General features: G+C 39.8%; 1 protein-coding gene across 6 annotated transcripts in view; it reads left to right on the forward strand.

Moving 5' to 3' along the window:
- The first annotated feature begins 7,304 nt into the window (after positions 1-7,304).
- The window catches only part of HEPH (hephaestin), a 102,179-nt gene continuing 84,518 nt past the window's right edge, over positions 7,305-24,965 (forward strand). For 5 of the 6 annotated variants that reach the window (XR_008518091.1, XM_024240982.3, XM_024240983.3 and 2 more), the window contains exons 1-4: positions 7,305-7,571; positions 13,670-13,849; positions 15,462-15,706; positions 16,696-16,908. Coding sequence is in view for 5 of the 6 variants with exons in the window: in XM_024240982.3 (XP_024096750.1) it covers positions 13,674-13,849; positions 15,462-15,706; positions 16,696-16,908 (634 nt within the window). In the remaining variant the exon portion in view is untranslated. Of the gene's footprint in view, positions 7,572-13,644; positions 13,850-15,461; positions 15,707-16,695; positions 16,909-24,965 lie in introns of all 6 variants that reach the window. The other variant, XM_024240984.3, reaches the window with a different exon arrangement.

Genomic DNA, 24,965 nt, shown 5'->3' on the forward strand with positions numbered 1-24,965 from the left:
TATCCTAGTGAAATAATAAGGAATTAATTTTCTTAATGTAACAGATACGAGTTTCTTGAGAGAATAGAAATACAAAGAAGAAAACAAAAGTGGCTTCATATTCACTTTCCAAGTGACCTTTTTTTTTAAACAAAAGTAACCAATATATAAGGCTTGAAAATCTAAACAGTTCAAAATGAAAAATGAAAGTCACGCTTCCCCCAACCAAGTTACTCTCCCCAAGGAAAACAACCATTAAGAATATTTTGTGTTATTTCCAGAAGAAATATTCCTTGTCCCCTCATGTAAGTATGTATATATATAATGTGTGTGTGTGTGTGTGTGTGTGTGTGTATGTATGGAGATATCTATATCTCTATGTATGACCAATCACAATATGCTCACTCTTTTGCACCTTGCTTTTTATTTAATGAAATATATTGAAAATATTTTCATATGTGCATTCACACACACACACACACACACACACACAAACACACACACACAAACACACACACACACATATACGAAATATTTCATCAGTTTGAATGTCATCCTTACTAGGGAGTCTTACTAATCTCATTATTATTCCAACTTTAGTCAATAAGGGAGGCATTGCTGGGGGATTTTAAGCAACAAGGATTTACAACCACTTTTGTGTTATGGGAAAAATAGCTTTGACTGTTATTTGAAGACCAGATTATGGGGGGTCAACAGTGGAGTCATAAAGAATTATAAGGAGGTTATTACGCTGGTCCAATTAAAAGATTATGGTGACTTAGACCAAGTCCATGGCAGTGGAGATAGAGAGAAGTGGGTGCATGAGAAAAAGATGTAAAATATAAATATGACAGGACTTATCAATGAAATGGTTGTAGAGAGTGAGAGAGAAGAGAGTAATCTCAGATGACATTCAAGTCTCTGGCTTGGTATATAGGAATGAGAATGCTAATTATGTCATTCAGTCGTTCAGGAGGCTTATTCTGAATGACACTCACCCATTGAAAATATCCTCTCCCTACTCTAAAATGTTATATCACATTGTACAGACCTCTATTCTCTTACTATGTCTATTTATAGTAATGAAACACTTTATTTGTACATTGTTTTAGCCTTCTTACATGCTATGTACTCCTTAGTAGTGTGGCTGGAAGTAGGCAGGTATGAGGAAAATAGAGGAAGAAAATAAAAAAAAGACTAACATTTACTGATCGTTTACTATGTAACAGGTGTTGCACAGGGCCCTTTTTCAGACATTGCATTTTATTTTCACAGCCTGATTTTACAAATAACAAAACAGAGGCTCAGAGAACTCAAGTGACTTCCCCAAGATCATACATTTTAGGGAGAGACAGAGCTAAGATTCAAACCAGGTTTGTCCATGCCTAGGGCCCACCATCAGGAAGCCAAATGAGAAAGTATAGAAGAGTTGGGAGGAAGAGCTGATGCTATGTATAGAGCTGCTCCAGGCAGGCAACAGAGAGGAAAACATGTTAATTGCACAGGGAGAGGAGAGGAAGCTTCACCCAGGCAAGCAGAAAGATTCCTGGGCAAAAGGAGTGGGGAAATAGGTGTTGGGAGGACTCTCAGGGAGACGCCACATGAATGAAGTACCAGGAAGCTGAATAAAATATAATTTTGACCTAGGGCCAAAGAGTGAATACTCAAAGACCAGGGGAGTCTGGAGCTAAAGAATCAGTCTGCAGATGCAAGTAAGTTGGTGGTGGTGGGAGGTTGGCGGGTGAGCTTCAGAGCAAGCATGCCTTACAGCAGTGGTCCTCAAACCAGCAGCATCAGCATCCCCTGGGAACTTGCCAGAAATGCAAGTTCCTGGGCCTCACCCAAGATTTACTGAAGCAAAAACTCAATGTCTTAACAAACCCTATAAGGGATTCTGGTACATGTTCAAGTTTGAGACCTACAGCCTTGGAGGACTAGGGAAAGCAGCAAGTGGAGTTCAAGAGCCAGAGTACAAGAACCAAACAGTGTACCCAGAGCAAGCCTAGGGCTGTCACACATCACAGCAATGCAGAGCAATCTTTCCAAAGCATAACATAGTCTGCTGGTCAGAAGTAGTGGTGGGGAGTGGCTTCAGAGATGTGGTCTCTGGGGGACAACCCCCTCTTCCCTGCACCCCTCCACCTTTCCCCAGAGGTCTTCTTTTTAAGAAACTGCTGTTCCCTCTCCCTCTCTTCTCCCTCTCCCTCTCCCTCTCCCTCTCCCTCTCCCTCTCCCTCTTCCTCTCCCTCTCTCTTCTTTCTTTGGTCTCCCTCTGTTGCCGAGGCTGGACTGTACTGCCATGATCTCAGCTTGCTGCAACCTCCCTGCCTCTGGCTCCTGTGATTCTCCTGCCTCGGCCTAATGAGTGCCTGGGATTGAATGCACGCACCTCCACGCCTGATTGTTTTTTGTATTTTTGGTGGAGAGGGGGTTTCGCACTGTTGACCAGGCTGGTCTCCAGCTCCTGGCCTTGAGTGATCTGCCCACCTCGGCCTCCCGAGGTGCTGGGATTGCAGATGGAGTCTCGCTCACTCAATGCTCAATGTTGCCCAGGCTGGAGTGCAGTGGCATGATCTCGACTTGCTACAACCTCTACCTCCCAGCCACCGGCCTTGGCCTCCCAAAGTGCTAAGATTACAGCCTCTGCCCTGCCGCCACCCCATCTAGGAAGTGAGGAGCGTCTCTGCCTGGCCGCCCATCCTCTGGGATATGACGAGCCCCTCTGCCCGGCTGCCCCGTCTGGGAAGTGAGGAGCGCCTCTGCCCGGCCGCCATCCTGTATAGGAAGTGAGGAGCGTCTCTGCCTGGCCGCCCATTGTCTGGGATGTGAGGATCGCCTCTGCCCGGCCACCCCATCTGGGATGTGAGGGGCACCTAGGCCCAGCCACCCCATCTGGGAGGTGAAGAACGCCTCTGCCCGGCTGCCAACCCATCTGGGAGGAAGTGAGGAGCGCCTCTGCCCAGCCGCCCGGTCTGGGAAGTGAGAAGCGCCTCTGGCCGGCTGCCCATCGTCTGGGAAGTGAGGAGCGCCTCTGCCCGGCCTCCCCGTCTGGATGGTGAGGAGCGCCTCTGCCTGGCTGCCCCGTCTGGGAGGTGAGGAGTGCCTCTGCCCGGCCGCCACCCCGTCTGGGAGGAAGTGAGGAGTGCCTCTGCCCGGCCACCCCATCTGGGAAGTGAGGAGTGCCTCTACCTGGCCGCCCCATCTGGGAAATGAGGAGCACCTCTGCCCGGCTGCCCCGTCTGGGAGGAGAAATTCTCCTGCCTTGGGATACTGTTGATCTATGGCCTTGCCCCCAGCCCCCTGCTCTCTGAAACATGTGCTGTGTCAACTCAGGGTTAAATGGATTAAAGGCTGTGCAAGATGTGCTTTGTTAAACAGATGCTTGAAGGTAGCATGCTCCTTAAGAGTCATCACCACTCCCTAATCTCAAGTACCCAGAGACACAAACACTGCGGAAGGCCGCAGGGACCTCTGCCTAGGAAAACCAGAGACCTTTGTTCATGGGTTTATCTGCTGACCTTCTCTCCACTATTATCCTACGACCCTGCCACATCCCCCTCTCTGAGAAACACCCAAGAATGATGAACAAATACTTAAAAAAAAAGTTAACACTAACATGCAGGAACTTCTCAAGTATTGTGACTCTTGCTATCTTCCAGATTTTGGTGCAAAATCATCTTAAATGAGTAAATGTTTCATGTGAGTATATCTTCTATTTTGTTTTTCCAGTGAAAATAAAAATTCCTTAAAGCAGTTTTATCCTACCCAGTTCTGTAATTGCACTGGCCATGCAGTGGGTGCACAATAAAAATACCATACCTGATGACGTTAAAAAAAAAAAAAAAAAAAAAAAAAGAAACTGCTAAGGGCAAGCTCATCAGAGGATCCTGAGGTGAAGGGGTTAGACTGTCTGTGCCAAGGCACTGCCCATGGCTCTTAATTTTCTCCTGGTACCTGATACTGTCACAAAATTTTACTGTGGAAAATATAGGAAGGAAAACAACATTTACTGGGGTTCTGAACATGCTGAGCACTGTGCTAAGTGTTCACACAAATGCCAGCTGATTTAATCCTCACAATATTTCAGTCATGGAAGTGTTATTATTCCTATTCTGCAGATGAGGAACCAGAGGCTTGAAAAAGTTAAGTGATTTGCCCAAGGTCACATAGCTCAGAAAAAGGCAGCCAAGATACAATCCTTAGTCTTTCTGACTCCAAACGCCATGCTTCTCACCCTAGACCATGTTGACTCTAATGTGAAGGTCCCTGGGGTCCTCTCCTCTTTGTAGCCACCCCAGGGCCATGTGTTACTGATGGCCCATAGATGAGTAACCTGGAAATATTGGTTGTATGAATAAATGAAAAGATGTTCTAGTGACAGAGTTTAACACATGAAGGCCCCTTAAGGATATTCTGGTCTTACGGTTTTCCAATCTGTTTTTTGTGTCCTAGACATTTCTTACTGGTGCTCTGGACACAATCACATTGTCTAGGAAACCAGTCATACCCAGTGGACAGGTTCTTCTGTCTCTTCACCCTTGCCCATTTCTATCTCCTTCCCTGCCTTACCTAGAACAAACCACTTTCATCTTCCATAAGTAGTGGGTGTTTACTAAGATTCTGTTTGGGGAAAGAGTTCTGCTGCCAAAATTAATTTTGAGAAACCCAAATCTAAACCACATTTTTCATGTTATAGATGAAGAAACTGAGTGATAGAAAGGCAAAAAGACTTGTCCAGGGTCACTGTGTGCTCTTTAGTAGCATAACTAGAACATGAAGCCAGGATTCTTGAAACATTCTTCTTTTTTGACACAAGTTAATACAGTTTGTGTCCTAATGAGGAAACAATTATTTAGATTTCAACAATTATATAGAATTGAAAAATTAAAAATAACTCTAATTTTTGCCTTTACTATGTTCCAGTTATTGTGCTAAATAGTTAATACGTATAGCCTTATTTAAGTTCTTATAACAGTCTTATAAAATAGGTAATATTATTATCTCCATTTGAAAACTGAGGTTTAGGGGGATTAAATTACTTTAATCATAGAATCAGGAAATGGCAGAGTTGGGATTTCAGTTCAGAATATCTGATTTCAGTTTTCATGCTCTTAACAGTGGTGCCATATTGCAAATGTCTATATTGAAAAAAAAAAGTCTATTTAGCCTGCTGCTTCTTTTGTAAATTAATTTTTATTGGAACAATGATATACCTTGAGAGCTACAGAGACAAATTTGTGTAGTTATGGCAAACAGAAACTGTATGCTCTGGAAATAAATGATTTAGTAGCTAGCCCTTTATAGAAAAAAATTTGCCAACCTCTGGTCTGTAGACATCAACTTTAAAATGTTTTTCAAGTGACCTCCAGGAGAAGGAACCAGAAGTGTACCCTGGATTTGCAGAAGAGGTGGGTGCTGTTTGTACTCTCAGTGAAATTGGTGAATGAATAATACAAACCTGGAAACCTGGCCTACCTGGCCTCCTGCAGTCTTCACTGTGTTGATTCAACTGTATTATGACCTGTTCTTGTTGTCTTTCATGAGTCAGAGCAGAGGCCTTATCCCTTCCCCTCCCTGTCATAAATGCCTTAAGGCTTGGACTTGGATCTCAGCTTAATGAGTTTTGTCTCCACTTCCCCTTTCTTGCTTCAAGGTTCACATGTGTGCGAGGCAGATAATTCTAGGGACTGCCATGGCTTGGCTAAGCTTCCATTGACCACTGAGCATTTCTAAGGGAGTTGAGGCTGGTGGCTGCTCCTTCCTTCCTACTGGTGCTTCCACCTGCCTTGGTCTGAGTTGCAGTCCATGGGGCAGCACCTAAGTGTCTGAGCACACTTAAGAATCTCTAGTGGTTTATGACCCAGACTTTGCCCTACCAGCTCAGTCTTCTGAATGTTCTCTTCCCTGGACCCTGCTCCAGACACTTTAAATTCAGAAGAGGAAAATGTTCCCAGCCTGCCTGGAGAAAAGCATCTGCTCCTAGCCAAGATCTCCTCATCACAAAGTAAGAATATCAGGTGGTGGAACCCCCATCATACCTGTCCCCTTCCTATACCTGGGTCTGTTGGGTAGATGCAGTCCTTTCTAGAGAGGAGTAGTATTCTCAGACCTGTCACCACAAATTGCTCCCCACTCATTCTTTCCCTATACTTTGTGTCTTTGAAACCTCTTTATCTTCTATGTTTAATATCTAGACTATACTTTCTTCATGGAATTCTAGATGTGTAAATTTTCAGGGCTGAGAGTGTCCATATCTAGTTTAAGACCCTCATTGTAGAAATAGAAAGAGGCCAAGAGAAGAGAAAGGAGTGGGCCAAATCCACAAAATCCACATAGCTGATTATTCCTAGAGCAAGTGGGGCGAGAATCTTGGTCACTTGACTCAGGATAGTGACTTTTCACTGTTCTCTCTTTCCACCAGGAATGGGAATGACCTTTGACTTTAAACAAATCCAGACTCCAGTTTTACCCTGAATTGTTGGGGGAACATTTTTTTTTTTTTCTTTTTAGTATTTTCAATTCTTCCATGTCTTAGTTTTTAGGGTGTTGACCTGTGTTAATCCAGGCTATCTTCTAGCTATATCTGGTTTCCTCAGGTGGAAAATGTTAAATATAGTTAATATAAAATTTCACTCTAGAATCTGCTAGAAATGACAGAGGCAAAGTTAATGTATATATAAAAAAATCCACCAGTGACTGGTGGCCAGTAGGCTTTCAATAATTGTGAAGTCCCTTCTACCCCCTCAAAAGTACTGTGTTTCTCCCCTAAGCAGCACATTGTGTGTGGTGGTTTCATGGTTAAAAGTTTAGACAGACCCGGCAAATCTCTCTTCTCTTTTACTTCCTAAGTGTGTGACCTTGGACAAGTTACCTTCCCTCTCAGAGCTGAATTTTCCTCAGTTGTAAAATAGAATTAGAGTATTCATCTCACAGGATAATTGTGAGACTTAAATAAGAAAATGCATGTAAAATGGTTAACATAGGGCTTAGAATGTAGAAAAAAAGCTCTTTGTTTTACTGCCAGTTTTATTTTCACTTATGATCAAGCAGCCATGACCTCAGAATAATAGTCAGGGCTGACAATTGTGCTTCAGAGCAAGAAGGGAAAGAGTTGGTGAGATGGAGGCTCTTTCCATTTCTACCTCATTTCTTAAATGGAGCTGTTGAAATCTACCCATGAGCTTTGGCTGGCCACACTGACAGTGTTCTCCTTTCAGCAAAGACCAATTAGCAAGTCCTGATAACAGAAGTACAACCCACCCCCTTGTAATTCCTCCTGAGATCCTAACCAGGATTTGTAAAACACCCGGATATGGGTAAAGAACCATCCCGGGTTTTGTATCAAACCAGGCCCCAGAGGAACAGGACATTCCAGTAGTTTTGTTTCTGGAAAAGAGGGCACCCAGCCCTTCCCCCTCCCTCATCCTCCCATCCCAGTAAACCCTGCCAAATTGGAATCCTGGACTTAATTTAGGAGAAAGGCCCTGTAACCAAGATACTGACTGAACATGGCTGGCGGACTCAGGCTGGGGTCTGCAGTGCAGCATTAATGGGCCGCTGACATGAATATGGAGTAGTTTTCTCTAGCAAAGGTAAGCTTTCTTTTCTGTCTTTTCAAACCCTACCTCACCTGCCTTCCTGTGCAAAAACATTTATTTAGCTGGGTTTAGGGGAGTCCTGGCCACTAGGGGAAAAAGTCAGTGGCCAAAATGTTGGAGGAGGTTTGGCTGATGTGCAGGAAAGTTAAAGGAGACAATAGGCTCCTTTTGTTCCTCTCGCCAAAATAGCCAGGACTACACTGGCTTGTCTGTTTCAGGGCCAATCCTGGAGCCATACAGAATAGTTCATTTTCCTGTCGAAACAGCTTGCTCATCTTCTGTCTCACAGGTTGAGGAATTTATTGAGGTGATGGATCTGAGGATTATATAAGTGGGAACTCAAATACTTAAAAATAACCATGTTTGGTTTCATATTTTGAGACCAGATTGGCACAGAGTAAGCCAATAAATGATAGCCGAACTAAGCTAAACATCTGAATTTGAGTAGTCTTAGTTTCTACATAGCAAAAATCTTTTAGAAATCATTGGTTCAAATTCTGGCTATTTTTAACAACTGGCTGCCTGACTTTGAGCAAATCCTTGCACCTCTCTGGTCCCAGTTTTTTATATATCAAATGAGGGTGATTGAAAAAGATGGTTTCTAAAGGTTTCATGTGTGTGTGAATCTATAACACATTCAGTTTTTCATTACTCAGCGTCTATTATATGACAAGCAATCCTTTCGCTAGGAACTCAAATATCCATGGCTTTATTTGGGCCTTAAGACAATCCTGTGAAATAAATATCATCCCATTTTTTGGATGAGATGACTAAGGCTAAAATAATTTATTGAAAGGTCACATAGCTATCACAGACAAGAGATGGGATTTGAATCAAGGTCTTTAACAAATCGGTATGTTTTCTATCACAGAGTTAAGAAAGCAGAGGACCAAAAGGTGAATTTTGATGGAGGGTTTATTAGGAAGGCTGCTGAAAGATTGGAGACAGGGCCCCAAAGATGGCTCAGCATTCCTTTATTCAGTTGAGTAATCCTTTGTTTAGGATGAGCCTGTCTAGCCCAAAGTAGTATAACTGAGAAAGGGAGATGGAGGGAGAGAAAAGAGCATTGTCACAATAAAGGAAGTTTGCAAATTCTAGGGAACACAGCAATGCAAATTGTTGTGAATAATAGGGACCAGACCCAGGTGACACTGGGATGGCAGGAAGGTAAGGTAAAGGTAAGGGAGGCTTAACTTTATATTGGCTGATCTTCTCTCCAGGTTGGCACAAGGTTTCAGTATATCTTAACTAAACTATCCAAATAGCCTAGAATTTTTCTTTCTCTTTTCCTTCCTTTGAGTGCCTATTCCTTCTGCCTTCCTTTTTATTTTTATTTTTTTACTTTTTTCCAGGATTCTTTCTCAACTTACTTATTTCATTTCTCCTTTTATTTCTTCCTGTTCTTTTTCCTCATCAGTCTGTTCTTCTCTATGGGCTTAGCTGAGAAAAAAAAATATCCTTGCCCAAGTGAAAAGCTTATACAGGGCTTTCACATCTTTCATATTATTTGACTTTTATTATAAACTAATAAGGGGCCCAAAGTGGAGACAATCCTCATTTAAGACATGAGGAAACTGAGGCTCAGGAAGTTAGGGACTTGTTCAAGGTTATATAACCAATAAATGATGAATCCAGAGCTAGAACTTACTTTTTTCTGGTGCCTGAACACTTTCCAGTTTACCATGAAATATCTAAGTGGTTATATTTAATTAAATTAATTAATTAATTAATTAATTTTTTGAGACCCGTGTTTCACTCTTGTTGCCCAGGCTGGAGTGCAACGGTGCGATTTCAGCTCACCACAACCTCCGCCTCCCAGGTTCAAGCGATTGTCCTGCCTCAGTCTCCCGAGTAGCTGGGATTACAGGCATGCGCCACCATGCCCAGCTAATTTTTTGTATTTTTAATAGAGACGGGGTTTCTCCATGTTGGTCAGGCTGGTCTTGAACTCCCGATCTCAGGTGATCCACCCACCTTGGCCTCCCAAAGTGCTGGGATTACAGGCGTGAGGCACCGTGCCCGGCCTAACATCTAAGTGGTTATGAAGGATTGTATGGGTTTTTCATTTTTTCTGCTCTTATAGTATATGATAAAACCAAATTAAACAGCAGCAATAACAATGACAAATTCAGATTTGAGGAGGAAAGAAAGGATGTCAATAATTAGAAGGAAGAAAAATACTTATCAGGTGCCTACTAAGTCCCAGATGCTGCAAAAAGTTATCTTATTTAAATATAGAGTAAAACAGTACTTAAACCTAAGTTTGTCTGACTCAAAAGTTCTAGTTCTTTACATTATACCATGTTGTTTCCAAGAAGAGAGTTCAGCTTGGGCTGCGTGCATTTTCATACCTATGTATATATTCCTGTATGCTTAGAATGTGTTACCATATATGGGAATTTATGAGTGTGCACATATTTATTGCTATTCATAAAATGGAAAATCTTTATGGCCCTGGCAAGTTTCATTTCCAAACTATTTCCTTACTTGCAATAGTAATAGCCACTAATACCTTTTGATCACTTACATGTGCCCTTAAAGTACTTACAGATCTTAATTAATTTAATCCCTACAAAACTCTATGAGGTAGCTAATAGTATTAATACCATTTAAAAAATAAAGACACTGTGGCTAAATAAATGAAGAAGTTTCCCAAGTCATACAGCTAGGAAAAATGGAGCCAAGATTCACTTAGGTAGCCTGATACCAAAGCCTGTGCCCTGGATGCAAAATTGAGTAAGTATTCCTTATCTCTCAAGATCTTGAGAATTATATAAGATGGCAGATATGAAAAACACATTGTAATCTGGAAACTGCTAGGGATATGTTAGGTGGCATTTCCCACCACTCCCCAGATTCTATTGTTTAGGCCATTTGGATCATAAGTCACCACTGTTGAATGCTTGTTCACTGTATGCTGACGGCCTGTAGTAGTCTCTCCCAGGAATATTTTCAATTTTATCATGTGTTTCTCCAGTTGTGGAGCTCTTGCCTGGGACAGTTTTCTGTCTAGGTAAATGAGTTCAAGGCACAACTGCTTTGTTGACACCTCTCTGAGAAAGAAGATTGAAAGGGGTCCATGTTGCATTCAGACTTGGAATGAACCAAGGACATTCCCTCCCTGTTGAGGATTCCAAGGCATGACTATTTGTGTGACCATATATAGAGCTATGTGTAGGTGTATGTGAGTATGCCTGTGTTTCATCGGTGAATGTGAGTATTGGCAGCATGTGAAAGCTGGAAGGACTCTTTGAGAGCTCATTACATACCACATTTTTATGGTTCTGCACTTAGATTATCACACTTCTGTGACTCCCCCAAAAGGTAAGAACTATATAGTCCAGCTTTATATAGTCAATTATTTTATAGATGGGAAAAATGAGGTGAAGAAACTTGCCTAAGTTCACCCTTAACAAGTATTAGAACTTGAACCAGACCCAAATGATGGAAAAATGTATGCTTGTGCTTCTTCATGTCACTTTAACAATAGCTGTTATTGCCCATCTACTTGGCCTCCATCGCCATGTCTGGTAATAGATACACAGAGACCTCTAAAAAATGACATTCTCTCTCAAGGAATGTGTAGTCCAATCTGGGAAATGAAGACAGTTCGTAAGGCAGGTCATGAGATGGAAAGGTAATAATAATACAGAGTCTGACTTAATCTAATTGGGTGCTATAGACAGTAAGTAGCCCTTCAGAGGACAGTGATATGGAGAGGCTAGAGGTGGCCTTCTGGAGCAGTTAGTATTCAAATTAACCCTTGGAGTAGGAATATAGAAAGTATGATGCATGCGAGACTTTAAAGATTAATTAACAAACTGTAGCCAGGAGGGAAAAGGAAGAGGAAGGCAACCAGTAGTTACTACTGCCTACTATGTTCCAAACATGGATTATACTTGTCCCTTTCATGTAAGCTTTCTGATTTATTTCTCCAGGGCTGATATTATTATACCCATTTTACAGATGAGAAAACTGGTTCTGAGTGGTTAAGTAATCCCCAAGGCTACACAGATGGTCAGTGAGAGAGCCAGGTTTTGGAAAAAAGGACCCCAAAACAGATCCTCTCTTACATCAAGGGCTTTCTGCCAGATATAATATGGAATCTAGGGATTAACACTTGGGTCACTGCTGTGTATGGAGAGGACTGAGAGTTTGTAAAGTAGTCTATAAGTTTATTTTTTAAAAAGGGTAAAAATATCTGGGGATTTCCTATCCATATGTGAATCTGTGCATATATTTGATTCTCTATTTTTTATTAACAATGCCTATTTCATGTGCTTGGGTTGAAGATTTAGCGAAATAATTTATATAAAGCACTGGACATGGTGCTACTATGTAATGATCTCTCAGTGAATAGTAGCCATTATCATCATTATCATTAATACAATCTATTAGGTATATCTCTGCCTACATGAGTATGTATGTCTGTTTTTAAAGTGATTATAACTGCATGTAATTGCTTGTTTCAGAATGTATATGTTTTTTCATAGATATGGCTGTTGCTATAGGCATATGTATGTTCTCTGTATATATACATGTGAGTGTGCAAGTATATTTTTGTGGAAGGTAGTACAGCATGGTGATTATGCTGGAGCCACACTTCCTGGGCTCAAATCCCAACTCTACCGATTTTTATCTAGATGGCCTTGGGCAAACTACTTTACACCTCTGTTCTGCAGTTTCTCCATTGTAATATGGGGATAATAATGGTGTCTACTTCATAGGGTGGTTGTGACGAATAAATGATTTAATCTGTGTAAAACATTTGGAACAGATGTACCATGCACATACAATAAATATAGCTTTATTATTATTATTCTGAAGTTGACTAAGATTTTATGTAACAGAGTGATTTTATGTGTAAATGTAAGTGTGTGCATCTCTTCTTTTAGGTAAGACTACACGTACTTGTGTGTGCAGGTTTATGTATTTATGTGATGTTGTCTGTGTTTCTGTGTTTGACTGTAACTGTGTACGGTATCACTGAGGGCTTCGTCCTAGTCCCAGGAAGTCTAACGTCCTGTCTTATGTATTGAAGTGAGAGGTTAGAATCTTGGGTCTGATTCTGACTCAGGATTAGACCTATGAAATAAATTTATGAATAGCCTTGGGAATCAGCAGACAACATTTCTTTTGAGAAGTTCAAAATACTTCCCTCACATACTGTCATTTATTTTTGGTTCATTGTTAACTTTTGAAGTATAATACACATAAAGTGCACAAATCTTGTTTATAGCTCAATGTATTTTCACAAACTGAACACGCTTTTACAAGCAGCATGTAGATCAAGAAACAGAGCATTACTTAGAAGCCCTCCTCTTCCCTTCCCAGTCACAGAATCCTACTTCAAGGCACATATTACCCTTACTTCTACCAGCATAGATTACATTGGCCTGATTTTGTACTGTATTTAAATGAAATCATACGATATGTACTCTTTTGTGTCTATTTTTTTAAATATTACATTTGTCATAATCATTCATATTGTTGTGTGTAGTTGTAGTTTGTTCATTATTATTGCTATAAAGAATTTCATTTTATGAATAAAATGCAATGTATTCATTCATTATAGTGTTCATGAACATTTTGACTGTTTCTATTTTGGGTTTATGAATATTCTAGTAAATATTTTTTGGTAAATTCTCACTTGTTGTTAAGTACAATTTATAGAGGATATGAAGTGGCAACAACAATGAGTGTTCCCCTTTTGCCTATGGGAAAAGAGAGGCAAAGGGAGAATTAGTGTTAGTGGCCCAATAAGGCTTCTGGTGCCTGTTTCCTGATTCTTGGGACAGAGCACATTCTTCCTGCTACACGATTGAAAAAACTGGATCCAGATCTCTCTTCTGAAGGAACTAGTAATACACGATTAGCAGCACAGGTGACTTTTTAACTATGCCCTTCAAAATCCAATCATTGAACACTTATTGAACTAAAAGGAATCAGGTAAGTTAAAGAAACTGGGCTAATTGGGTTTTGCTTTCTCAGTCACTCAACCTGGCTCTTGCCTCTTCAGTTTTCTGGACATGTAGAAAGCCCCTTTGTTCTCTTTCTTCTACACCAGCAGTTTTTATTTGCCTGTTTCCCAGAGTAATGTGGGCCATGGAGTCAGGCCACCTCCTCTGGGCTCTGCTGTTCATGCAGTCCTTGTGGCCTCAACTGACTGACGGAGCCACTCGAGTCTACTACCTGGGCATCCGGGATGTGCAGTGGAACTATGCTCCCAAGGGAAGAAATGTCATCACGAACCAGCCTCTGGACAGTGACATGTAGGTTTAATTTCTTGTGGTATTTGAGGGGAAGTTATGGGAGCACCCTTGAGGTCAGGAAGTAGCCTCTTGAGGCCCCTTTTCCAGGGTGTGGTAGCAGCCAGCTCCTGATCGCTCTGAGCTGTACATACTCAGTGGCAGATTTCCTGGGAAGAAGGCTAGTTGACTCAGAAGCCAGCATTTCGTCTGCAGTTTGCTGTAACATTTTTAGAGTCCTAAAGAGAATTCCATATTTGCTGTTTTCTAATCTGATACCCACAATGCTTACTTATTTAATAACAACCGTTTGACTTTAAAAAAGAATAATGAAATATATACAGTGTTTATAAGATGTATGGGTGGGAGCTATGCTTCTATAGTTTGGTGAAGCTACTGTATATTTATTTCAGATATGTGAAAATGTGAAAAAAGAAAGTAAGCCTTAGAATCAAGGAATTAATGGTAATAGCTCTCACTTATGTAATACTCTGTGACACAGACCATACTAGAAATTTACATACTTTGTCTCAACTCTCACAAAAACTCTAGAAGGTAAGTATGTGTGTAGTTATTTTATAGATGAGAAAACTGAGGCTCAGGGAGGTCAAGTGACTTATCCAAGTCCTATAACTAGTAAATGAAAGAGATAGGATTTGAACCTGGATAATGTGAATGTAAACTAATACTCTTCTCACCACTCTGTCCCATAGATCCCACAGGATTAACCTTTCCTGATCTTAGAAAATAGCAAGTGCTCCACAAATATCTGTTAAAGAATAAATGAATGTACGAAAAAATATTTTGTGACCATGACTCATTTTTTCTCTCCAAAGCTTTGGAGTTTTCCAAAGTTGATTGTAACATCTCTGAGTTCTCTGAGAAGAATTAGAGTATACTAGGAATAACAACTCTGTCTTTTTTGACACAAAGTATTCATCTAGTTTCAGAGTCAGAGTCCTTGTATTAATTTTTTTGAGGGAATAAATTCATTATCCTCCGTCCCTAATACTTTGTAGTAATATTCCACATTTATTGAACTTTTACTATTTGCCACTGTCCTAAGCTCTTTGTGTATTTGAATTTTTTTTTTAGTCACCAATAAAAGCTATCTGAGTTAGGAACTATGATTATTTTCATTCCATTTTACAGATGGGCAAATTGTGTACGGAGAAGTTAAGTAACTTGTTCAACATCCCACTAATTTGGAAGTGGCAGAGTCAGCAATCAATCCAAGTGGCTTGGCTCCAAAGCTTGGAGTTATAAGCACTATGCCCTAAGGCCTCCCATATGTATCAGAATGATGCTAAGTCAGGCTACATTGATGAGGAGTCGATCACTTAAAGAGTCAGTCCACAGTTGGTTGTCTCTTTGTTGCTACACATTGTGTCAAACTATGTGAAATTGCCTTTTATGTGGGTTTAAAGTGGTCAAATATGAGCAATTTCATATGCTGATATTTGAAATTTTTAATAGTTAAATCTAAAACTTTCATGTTTTGATCAGTACAATGCCATTTCCTCTTGTTTTGTCCTAAACAAAGATAGTCACTTTTTGGTCAGTATCCTCTGGAAAAGGAACCTCCCAAGGCTTGAAGATGGGGGGCAAAATTATGACTCTCTTTCTTCTTTCCCAGAGTGGCTTCTAGCTTCTTAAAGTCTGACAAGAACCGGATAGGGGGAACCTACAAGAAGACCATCTATAAAGAATACAAGGACGACTCATACACAGATGAAGTGGCCCAGCCTGCCTGGTTGGGCTTCCTGGGGCCAGTGTTGCAGGCTGAAGTGGGGGATGTCATTCTTATCCACCTGAAGAATTTTGCCACTCGTCCCTATACCATCCACCCTCATGGTGTCTTCTACGAGAAGGACTCCGAAGGTAAACCATTCCACTGTTTCTTTCCCCCATGCCCAACAAATATCACTTTTCCTTTACTGCCATGTGAAGGAGAAGAGTTGGTAGTGAAGATTTTCTTTTCTTCCTATTTATCTGATGTGGCAAAGACTCTCCTCAGAGTAAACAAGGGTGGGCATTGGTATCAGTTCTGCCATTCATATACTGTGTGACTTGGACAAGTCATTATCTCTCTCTGGGTCTCAGATTCCTTCTCAGAAATGTGAAGACACAGTCTACCTCTTAACACAAGGAACTATTTGAATGGCATCTCCATAGAATATTTGAATATTCTATGAAAAGAAAAGAGAATGCTATAAATGTGAAGGATTGTCATCCTTGTGTCACAGTCTTCTGAAAGTTCCATTTTGTTTTTCCCTAAAGGGGAGTTCAGCTTATTTATCTCTACCTCCCTTATTCCTGGCCCAGTGATTTATAATACTGACAACAGTGAGTAAGAGGAATAGAAAGGGAAGTCAGAAGACTCTGACTGGTCCACTAAATCCCTGTACGATCCTGGACAAGTTACTTTTCCTTAGTTTTCTCTTCCATACAATGGAGAAGTGAACCAACTAATCATTAAGTTGACTGCAAACTGAAATCCTGTGATTGCCTGCTTTTTTATTTTAAGTGAGTGTTTGAAGGGAGGGAATTCTGTCTTCTTGCTTCTATGCCACCAGCTTTACGCTATGGCATTACCAGATCAGGCCAAGCTGTACTTTTCCTAGCCACAGAACTTTTCCAGTGGCTACAAGCTTTCCACCCATTGTTAATGTGAGGACTGGATTTTTTAGGTTAAATGTTACCTAAATCTGTGCTCTCCTTAGGTTGTGAGGAATACTATGTAGGTCATTAGCATGCTACATTTTATAAGACTGGACCTAGGGTTCTACATGTTAGCTCTGTCTTAATTTATGTATTTGCCATGGTCCCTCACTTATTCTGGGCCTGGGCATGTGCAATTTCATTTCTAGGTTCCCTATACCCAGATGGCTCCTCTGGGCCACTGAAAGCTGATGACTCTGTTCCCCCGGGGGGCAGCCATATCTACAACTGGACCATTCCAGAAGGTCATGCACCCACCGATGCTGACCCAGCGTGCCTCACCTGGATCTACCATTCTCATGTAGATGCTCCACGAGACATTGCAACTGGCCTAATTGGGCCTCTCATCACCTGTAAAAGAGGTACAGGTCCCAAGGATAAGCTATGAGGTGTAGTTTGGGACATCTAGGGGTAGCAGTGATACGGTTGAACTACCTACATATTGGGCAGCAGCCTGAAGAGTGCTAATTCAGCACTCTTGTTTATTAGCAAGAAAAATCTCTGCTAAACTCACTTTGCACTATTTTTTCTTTTTTTTTGCAATTTCATTACTTTTTTTCTTTGTTTGTGGTTAGGAACAATTTTTTCTTCAATAGGTTATTGTGGTACAGGTGGTATTTGGTTACACGAATAAGTTCTTTAGTGGTGATTTGTGAGATTTTGGTGCACCTATCTCCTGAGCACTATACACTACACCCTATTTGTAGTCTTTTATCCCTCACCCCCCCTAAGCCTTTTACCCAAATCCCCAAAGTCCATTGTATAATTCTTATTCTTTTGCACCCTGATAGTTTAGCTTCCACATGTCAGTGAGAACATACAATGTTTAGTTTTCCATTCCTGAGTTACTTCACTTAGAATAATAGTCTCCAATCTCATTCAGGTCTCTGCAGATGCCGTTAATTCATTCCTTTTTATGGCTGAGTAGTAGTCCATCGTATATATGTACCACGGTTTCTTTATTCACTTGTTGATTGATGGGTATGTGAGTTGGTTCCATGATTTTGCAATTGTGAATTGTGCCACTATAAACATGCATGTGCAAGTATCTTTTTTGTATAATGACTTCTTTTCCTCTGGGTAGATGCCCAATAGTGGGATTGCTGGATCAAATGGTAATTCTACTTTTAATTCATTAAGCAATCTCCACACTGTTTTCCTTGTGGCTCTACTAGTTTACATTCCCACCAGCAGTGTAGAAGTAACTGTTCCCTGTTCACCACATCCAAGCCAACATCTACTGTTTTTTGATTTTTTTTTATTATGGTCATTCTTGCAAGAGTAAGGTGGTAGCGCATTGTAGTTTTGACTTGCATTTCCCTAATCATTACTGATGTTGAGGATTTTTTCATATGTTTGTTGACCATTTGTATATCTTCTTGTGAGAATTGTCTATTCATGTTCTTAGCCCACTTTTTGATGGGATGGTTTGCTTTTTTCTTGTTGATTTGTTTGTGTTCACTGTAGATTCTGGATATTAGTCCTTTGCCAGACGTATGGATTTTGAAGATTTTTTCCCACTCTATGGGTTGTCTTTTTACTCTGCTGACTGTTCCTGTTGGAGTGCAAAACTCTTTAGTTTAATTAAGTCCCAACTATTTGTTTTGATTGCATTTGCCTTTGGGTTCTTGGTCATGAAATCCTTGCCTAAGCCAATGTCTACAAGGGTTTATCTAATGTTTTCTTCTAGAATTTTTAGTTTCAGGTTTTAGATTTAAGTCCTTAATTCATCTTCATTTGATTTTTGTATAAGGTGAGAGATAAGGATCCAGTTTCTCTTACATGTGGCTAGCCAATTATCTCAGTACCATTTGTTGAAAAGGGTGTCCTTTCTACACTTTATGTTTTTGTTTGATTTGTCAAAGATCAGTTGGCTGTAAGTGTCAGGTTTATTTCTGAGTTCTCTATTCTGTTCCATTGGTCCAAGTGCCTATTTTTATACCAGTACCATGCTGTTTTGGTGAAATGGCATTATAGTATAGTTTGAAATCAGGTAGTGTGATGCCTCCAGATTTGTTCTTTTTGCTTAGTCTTGCTTTGGCTATGCAGGCGCTTTTTTGGTTCCATCTGAATTTTAGAATTGTTTTTTCTAATTCTGTGAAGAATTATGGTGGTATTTTGATGGGAATTGCATTGAATTTGTAGATTGCTTTTGGCAGTGTGGTTATTTTCACAATATTGATCCTACCCATCCATGAGCAGGGGATGTGTTTCCATTTGTTTGTGTCATCTGTGATTTCTTTTGGCAGTGTTTTGTAGTTCTCCTTGTAGAGGTCTTTCATCTCCTCAGTTAGGTATATTCCTAAGTATGTATGTATCTATTTATTTATTTGTTTATTTATTTTTTCAGCTATTGTAAAAGGGGTTGAGTTCTTGATTTGATTCCCTGCTTGGTCACTGGTAGTGTATAGAAGAGCTACTGATTTGTGTACATTAATCTTATATCCAGAAACTTTACTGAATTCTTTTATCAGTTCTAGAAGCTTCCTGGAGGAGTCTTTAGGGTTTTCAAGGTAAACTATCATATCATCAGCAAACAGTGACAGTTTGACTTCCTCTTTACATATTTGGATGCCCTTTATTTCTTTCTCTTGTCTGATTGCTCTGGCTAGGGTTTCCAGTACTGACTTGAAGAGGAGTGGTGAGAGTAGGCAACCTTGTCATATTCCAGTTCTCAAAGGGAATGCTTTCAACTTTTCCACATTCAGTATAATGTTGGCTGTGGGTTTGTCATATATGGCTTTTATTACATTGGAGTATGTCCCCTGTATACCAATTTTGCTGAGAGTTTTAATCATAAAGTAATGTTGGATTTTGTCGAATACATTTTCTGCATCTATTGTGATGATCATGTAATTTTTTAAAAATTCTGTTCATGTGGTTCATCACATATATTGACTTGCATAAGTTAAACCATCCTTGAATCCCTTTCATACCCATCAAGTGAGTATGAAACCCACTTGATCACAGTGGATTATCTTTTTGATATGTTGTTGGATTCCATTAGCTAGTATTTTGCTAAGGATTTTAGGACCTATGTTCATCAGGGATATCGGTCTGTAGTTTTCTTTTTTTAAATTTTATTATTATTATACTTTAAGTTTTAGGGTACGTGTGCACAATGTGCAGGTTTGTTACATATGTATACATGTGCCATGTTGGTGTGCTGCACCCATTACCTCGTCATTTAGCATTAGGTACATCTCCTAATGCTATCCCTCCCCCCTCCCCCTACCCCACAACAGTCCCTGGTGTGTGATGTTCCCCTTCCTGTGTCCATGTGTTCTCATTGTTCAATTCCCACCTATGAGTGAGAACATGCGGTGTTTAGTTTTTTTGTCCTTGTGATAGTTTGCTGAGAATGATGGTTTCCAGATTCATCCATGTCCCTAAAAAGGACATGAACTCATCATTTTTTATGGTTGCATAGTATTCCATGGTGTATATGTGACCTAGGCAATACCATTCAGGACATAGGCATGGGCAAGGACTTCATGTTTAAAAAACCAAAAGCAATGGCAACAGAAGCCAAAATTGACAAATGGGATCTAATTAAACTAAAGAGCTTCTGCACAGCAAAAGAAACTACCATCAGAGTGAACAAGCAACCTACAGAATGGGAGAAAATTTTTGCAACCTACTCATCTGACAAAGGGCTAATATCCAGAATCTACAATGAACTCAAAGAAATTTACAAAAAAAAACAAGCAACCCCATCAAAAAGTGGGCAAAGGTTATGAACAGATGGTCTGTAGTTTTCTTTTCTGATTATGTTCTTTCCTGGATTTGGTATTAGGGTGATGCTGGCTTCATAGAATAAATTAAGGAGAGTTTCCTCTTTCTCTCTCTTGTGAAATAGTGTCAAAAGGATTGGTACCAATTCTTCTTTGAATGTCTGGTAGAATTCCACGGTGAATCCATCTAGTCCTGACTTTTTTGGTTGGTAATTTTTTAACTGCCATTTTAATCTTGCTGCCTGTTACTGGTGTATTCAAGGTATCTAATTCTTCCTGGTTTAATCTAGGAGGATTGTATTTTTATAGGAATTTATCCATCTCATTTAGGTTTCTAGTTTATATGCATAAAGGTGTTCATAGTAGCCTTGAATCTTTTGTATTTCTGTGGTGTCAGTTGTAATATCTCCCGTTTCATTTCTTAATGAGGTCATTTGGATTTTCTCTCTTCTTTTCTTGGTTAATCTTGCTAATGGTCTATCAATTTTATTTATTTTTTTCAAGGAACCAGCTTTTTGTTTCATTTATCTTGTAGTTTTTTTTTGTTGTTTCAATTTCATTTAGTTTTTCTCTGATATTGGTTATTTCCTTCCATCTCTAGGGTTTGGGTTTGGTTTGTTCTTGTTTCTCTGGTTCCTTAAGGTGTGACCTTAGAACGTCAGTTTGCACTCTTTCAATCTTTTTGATGTAGGCGTTTAGAGCTATGAACTTCCCTCTTAGCACCGCTTTTGCTGTATCCCAGAGGTTTGGGTTTTATAGGTTGTGTTATTATTGTCAATCAGATCGAAGAATTTTTTTTATTATACTTTAAGTTCTGGGGTACATGTGCACAATGTGCAGGTTTGTTACATATGTATACATGTGCCATGTTGGTGTGCTGCACCCATTAACTTGTCATTTACATTAGGTATATCTCCTAATGCTATCCTTCCGCCCTTGCCCCACCCCATGACAGGCCCCAGTGTGTGATGTTCCCCTTCCTGTGTCCATATGTTCTCATTGTTCAATTCCCACCTATGAGAACATGCAGTGTTTGTTTTTTTGTCCTTGCGATAGTTTGCTAAGAATGATGGTTTCCAGCTTCATCTATGTCCCTACAAAGGACATGAACTCATCCTTCTTTATGGCTGCATAGTATTCCATGGTGTATATGTGCCACATTTTCTTAATCCAGTCTATCATCGATGAACATTTGGGTTGGTTCCAAGTCTTTGCTATTGTGAATAGTGCTGCAATAAACATACGTGTGCATGTGTCTTTTTAGCAGCATGATTTATAATCCTTTGGGTATATACTCAGTAATGGGATGGCTGGGTCAAATGGTATTTCTAGTTCTAGATCCCTGAGGAATCACCAGATTGTCTTCCACAATGGATGAACTAGTTTGCAGTCTCACCAACAATGTGAAAATGTTCCTATTTCTCCACATCCTCTCCAGCACCTGTTATTTCCTGACTTTTTAATGATTGCTATTCTAACTGGTGTGAGATGGTATCTCATTGTGGTTTTGATTTGCATTTCTCTGATGGCCAGAGATGATGAGCATTTTTTCATGTGTCTTTTGGCTGCATAAATGTCTTCTTTTGAGAAATATCTGTTTATATCCTTCACCCACTTTTTGATGGGGTTGTTTGTTTTTTTCTTGTAAATTTGTTTGAATTCTTTATAGATTCTGGATATTATCCCTTTGTCAGATGAGTAGATTGCAAAAATTTTCTCCCATTCTGTAGGTTGCATGTTCACTCTGGTGGTAGTTTCTTTTGCTGTGCAGAAGCTCTTTAGTTTAATTAGATCCCATTTGTCAATTTTGGCTTTTGTTGCCATTGCTTTATGTGTTTTAGACATGAAGTCCTTGCCCATGCTGATGTCCTAAATGGTATTGCCTAGGTTTTCTTCTAGGGTTTTTATGGTTTTAGGTCTAACATTTAAGTCTTTAATTCATCTTGAATTAATTTTTGTATAAGGTGTAAGGAAGGGATCCAGTTTCAGCTTTCTACTTATGTCTAGCCAGTTTTCCCAACACCATTTATTAAACAGGGAATCCTTTCCCCATTTCTTGTTTTTCTCAGGTTTGTCAAAGATCAGATGGTTGTAGATATGTGGTATTATTTCTGAGGGCTCTGTTGTGTTTCATTGGTCTATATCTCTGTTTTGGTACCAGTACCATGCTGTTTTGGTTACTGTAGCCTTGTAGTATAGGTTGAAGTCAGGTAGCGTGATGCCTCCAGCTTTGTTCTTTTGGCTTAGTATTGACTTGGCAATGTGGGCTCTTTTTTGGTTCCACATGAACTTTAAAGTAGTTTTTTCCGATTCTGTGAAGAAAGTCATTGGTAGCTTGATGGGGATGGCATTGAATCTATAAATTACCTTGGGCAGTATTGGATGAAATATTCTGTATGTATCTGTTAAGCCTATTTGTTCCAAGGTATAGTTTAAATCCACTGTTTCTTTGTTGACTTTCTGTCTTGGTGATCTATCTAGTGCTGTCAGTGGAGTATTGAAGTCTCCCACTATTACTGTGTTGCTATCTATGGCATTTTTTAGGTCTATTACTAATTGTTTTATAAATTTGGGAGCTCCAGTGTTAGGTGCATATATGTTTAGGATTGTAATATTTTTCTGTTGGACAAGGCCTTTTATCATTATATAATGGCCCTCTTTGTCTCTTTTAACTGTTGTTGCTTTCATGTCTGTTTTGTCTGATACAAGAATAGCTTCTTCTACTCACTTTTGGTTTCCTTTTGCACGAAATGCCTATTTCCACCCCTTGACTTTAAGTTTATATGAGTCCTTATATGTTAGGTGAGTCTTCTGAAGCAGGAGATAGTTGATTGGTGACTTCCTATCAATTCTGCATTTTTGTATTTTTTAAGTGGGGCATTTAGACTATTTACATTCAATGTTAGTATTGAGATATGAGGTACCATTGCATTCATCATGTTATTTGTTGCCTGTGTACCTTGGTTTTTTTTATTTTTTTGTTTTTGCTTTTTAAATTTTATTTTTGTTTCATAGGTCTTGTGTGATTGATTTATCCTTTCAAGAGGTTCCATTTTTATGTATTTCCTGGATTTGTTTCAAGATTTAAAGCTCCTTTTAGCAGTTCTTGTAGTGGTGGCTTGGTAGTGGCAAATTCTCTCATCATATGTTTGTCTGAAAAAGACTGCATCTTTCCTTCATATATGATGCTTAGTTTTGCTGGATACAAAGTTCTCAGCTGATAATTGTTTTGTTTGTGGAAGCTGAAGATAGGGCCCCAATCCCTTCTAGCTTGTAGGGTTTCTGCTGAGAAATATGCTGTTTATCTGATTGGTTTTCCTTTATAGGTGACCTGGTGTTTTTGTCTCACAGCTCTTAAGATTCTTTCCTTCTTTGTCTTAACTTTAGATAACCTGTTGGCAATGTGCCAAGGTGATAATCTTTTTGTAATGAATTTCCCAGGTGTTCTTTGTGCTTCTTGTATTTGGATGTCTAGGTCTTTAGCAAGGCCAGGGAAGTTTTCCCCTATTACTCCTCCAAGTATGTTTTCAAAACTTTTAGAATTCCCTTCTTCCTTAGGAATACCAATTATTCTTTAGGTTTGGTCATTTAACATAATCCCAGACTTCTTAGAGACTTTGTTCATGTTTTCTTATTCTTTTTTCTTTGTCTTTGTTGGATTGGGTTAATTTGAAGACCTTGTCTTCAGGCTCCGAATTTTTTTCTTCTACTTGTTCAATTCTATTGATGAGAGTTTCCAGAGGATTTTGCATTTCTATAAGTGTGTCCAATGTTTCCTGAAGTTTTGATTGTTTTTTCTCTATGCTGTCTATTTCCTTGAATATTTCTCCCTTCACTTCTTATTTTTTTTTTTTGTTGTTGTTGTTTTTATTATTTCCTTTCATCACTGGGCTTCACCTTTCTCTGGTGCCTCCCTGATTAGCTTAATATCTAACCTCCTGAATTCTTTTTCAGGTAAATCAGGGATTTTTTTTTATCTTGGTTTGGATCCATTGCTGGTGAGCTAGTGTGATTTTTTTAAGGTGTTAAAGAACCTTGTTTTGTCATATTGCCTGAGTTGGGTTTCTGGTTCCTTCTCGTTTGAGTGGGCTCTGTCAGAGGGAAACTCTAGGGCTGAAGGCTGTTCTTCAGATTCTTTTGTCTCAAAGGGTGTTCCCCCGATCTCTCCCTCCTTTTTTATGGATGTGGCTTCCTGTGAGCTGAGCTGCAGTGATTATTATCTCTCTTTTGGGTCTAGCCACCCAGCAAGTCTACCTGGCTCTGGGCTGATACTGGAGGTTGTCTGCACAGAGTCCTGTGATGCGAACTGTGTATGGGTCTGTCTCCTGTGAATACCAGCACAGTATTTGGGATGTCTCCCGAGTCCTGTAGGAGCAGTCCATTTTCTTCAGAGGGTCTGTGGGTCCCCTTGGGATTCCTGGTGTGTTCGTGCAGGGTGCTGGAGCTAAAATTCATGATGCAAGCCTCCACATGCTGCTCTGTCCATCCGAGTCTGAGCTGCAATCTAGTCCCGACTCTTGTCCACCATGATGATCCTAGGAACGTTTTTTAAAATTATTGTTATTAAAAACAACAAAACACCAAACATTTCTCCTTTTTATTTCTTTCTTGCTTCACTTTTAAATCTCAAATTAGTCATTATAGGAGTCAAGTTGCATTGAAATCAGATATGTAGTAAGAGTTTA

The sequence above is a fragment of the Pongo abelii genome, chromosome X (assembly GCF_028885655.2).
Source record: "Pongo abelii isolate AG06213 chromosome X, NHGRI_mPonAbe1-v2.0_pri, whole genome shotgun sequence".
In the NCBI taxonomy this organism is placed as follows: domain Eukaryota; kingdom Metazoa; phylum Chordata; class Mammalia; order Primates; family Hominidae; genus Pongo; species Pongo abelii.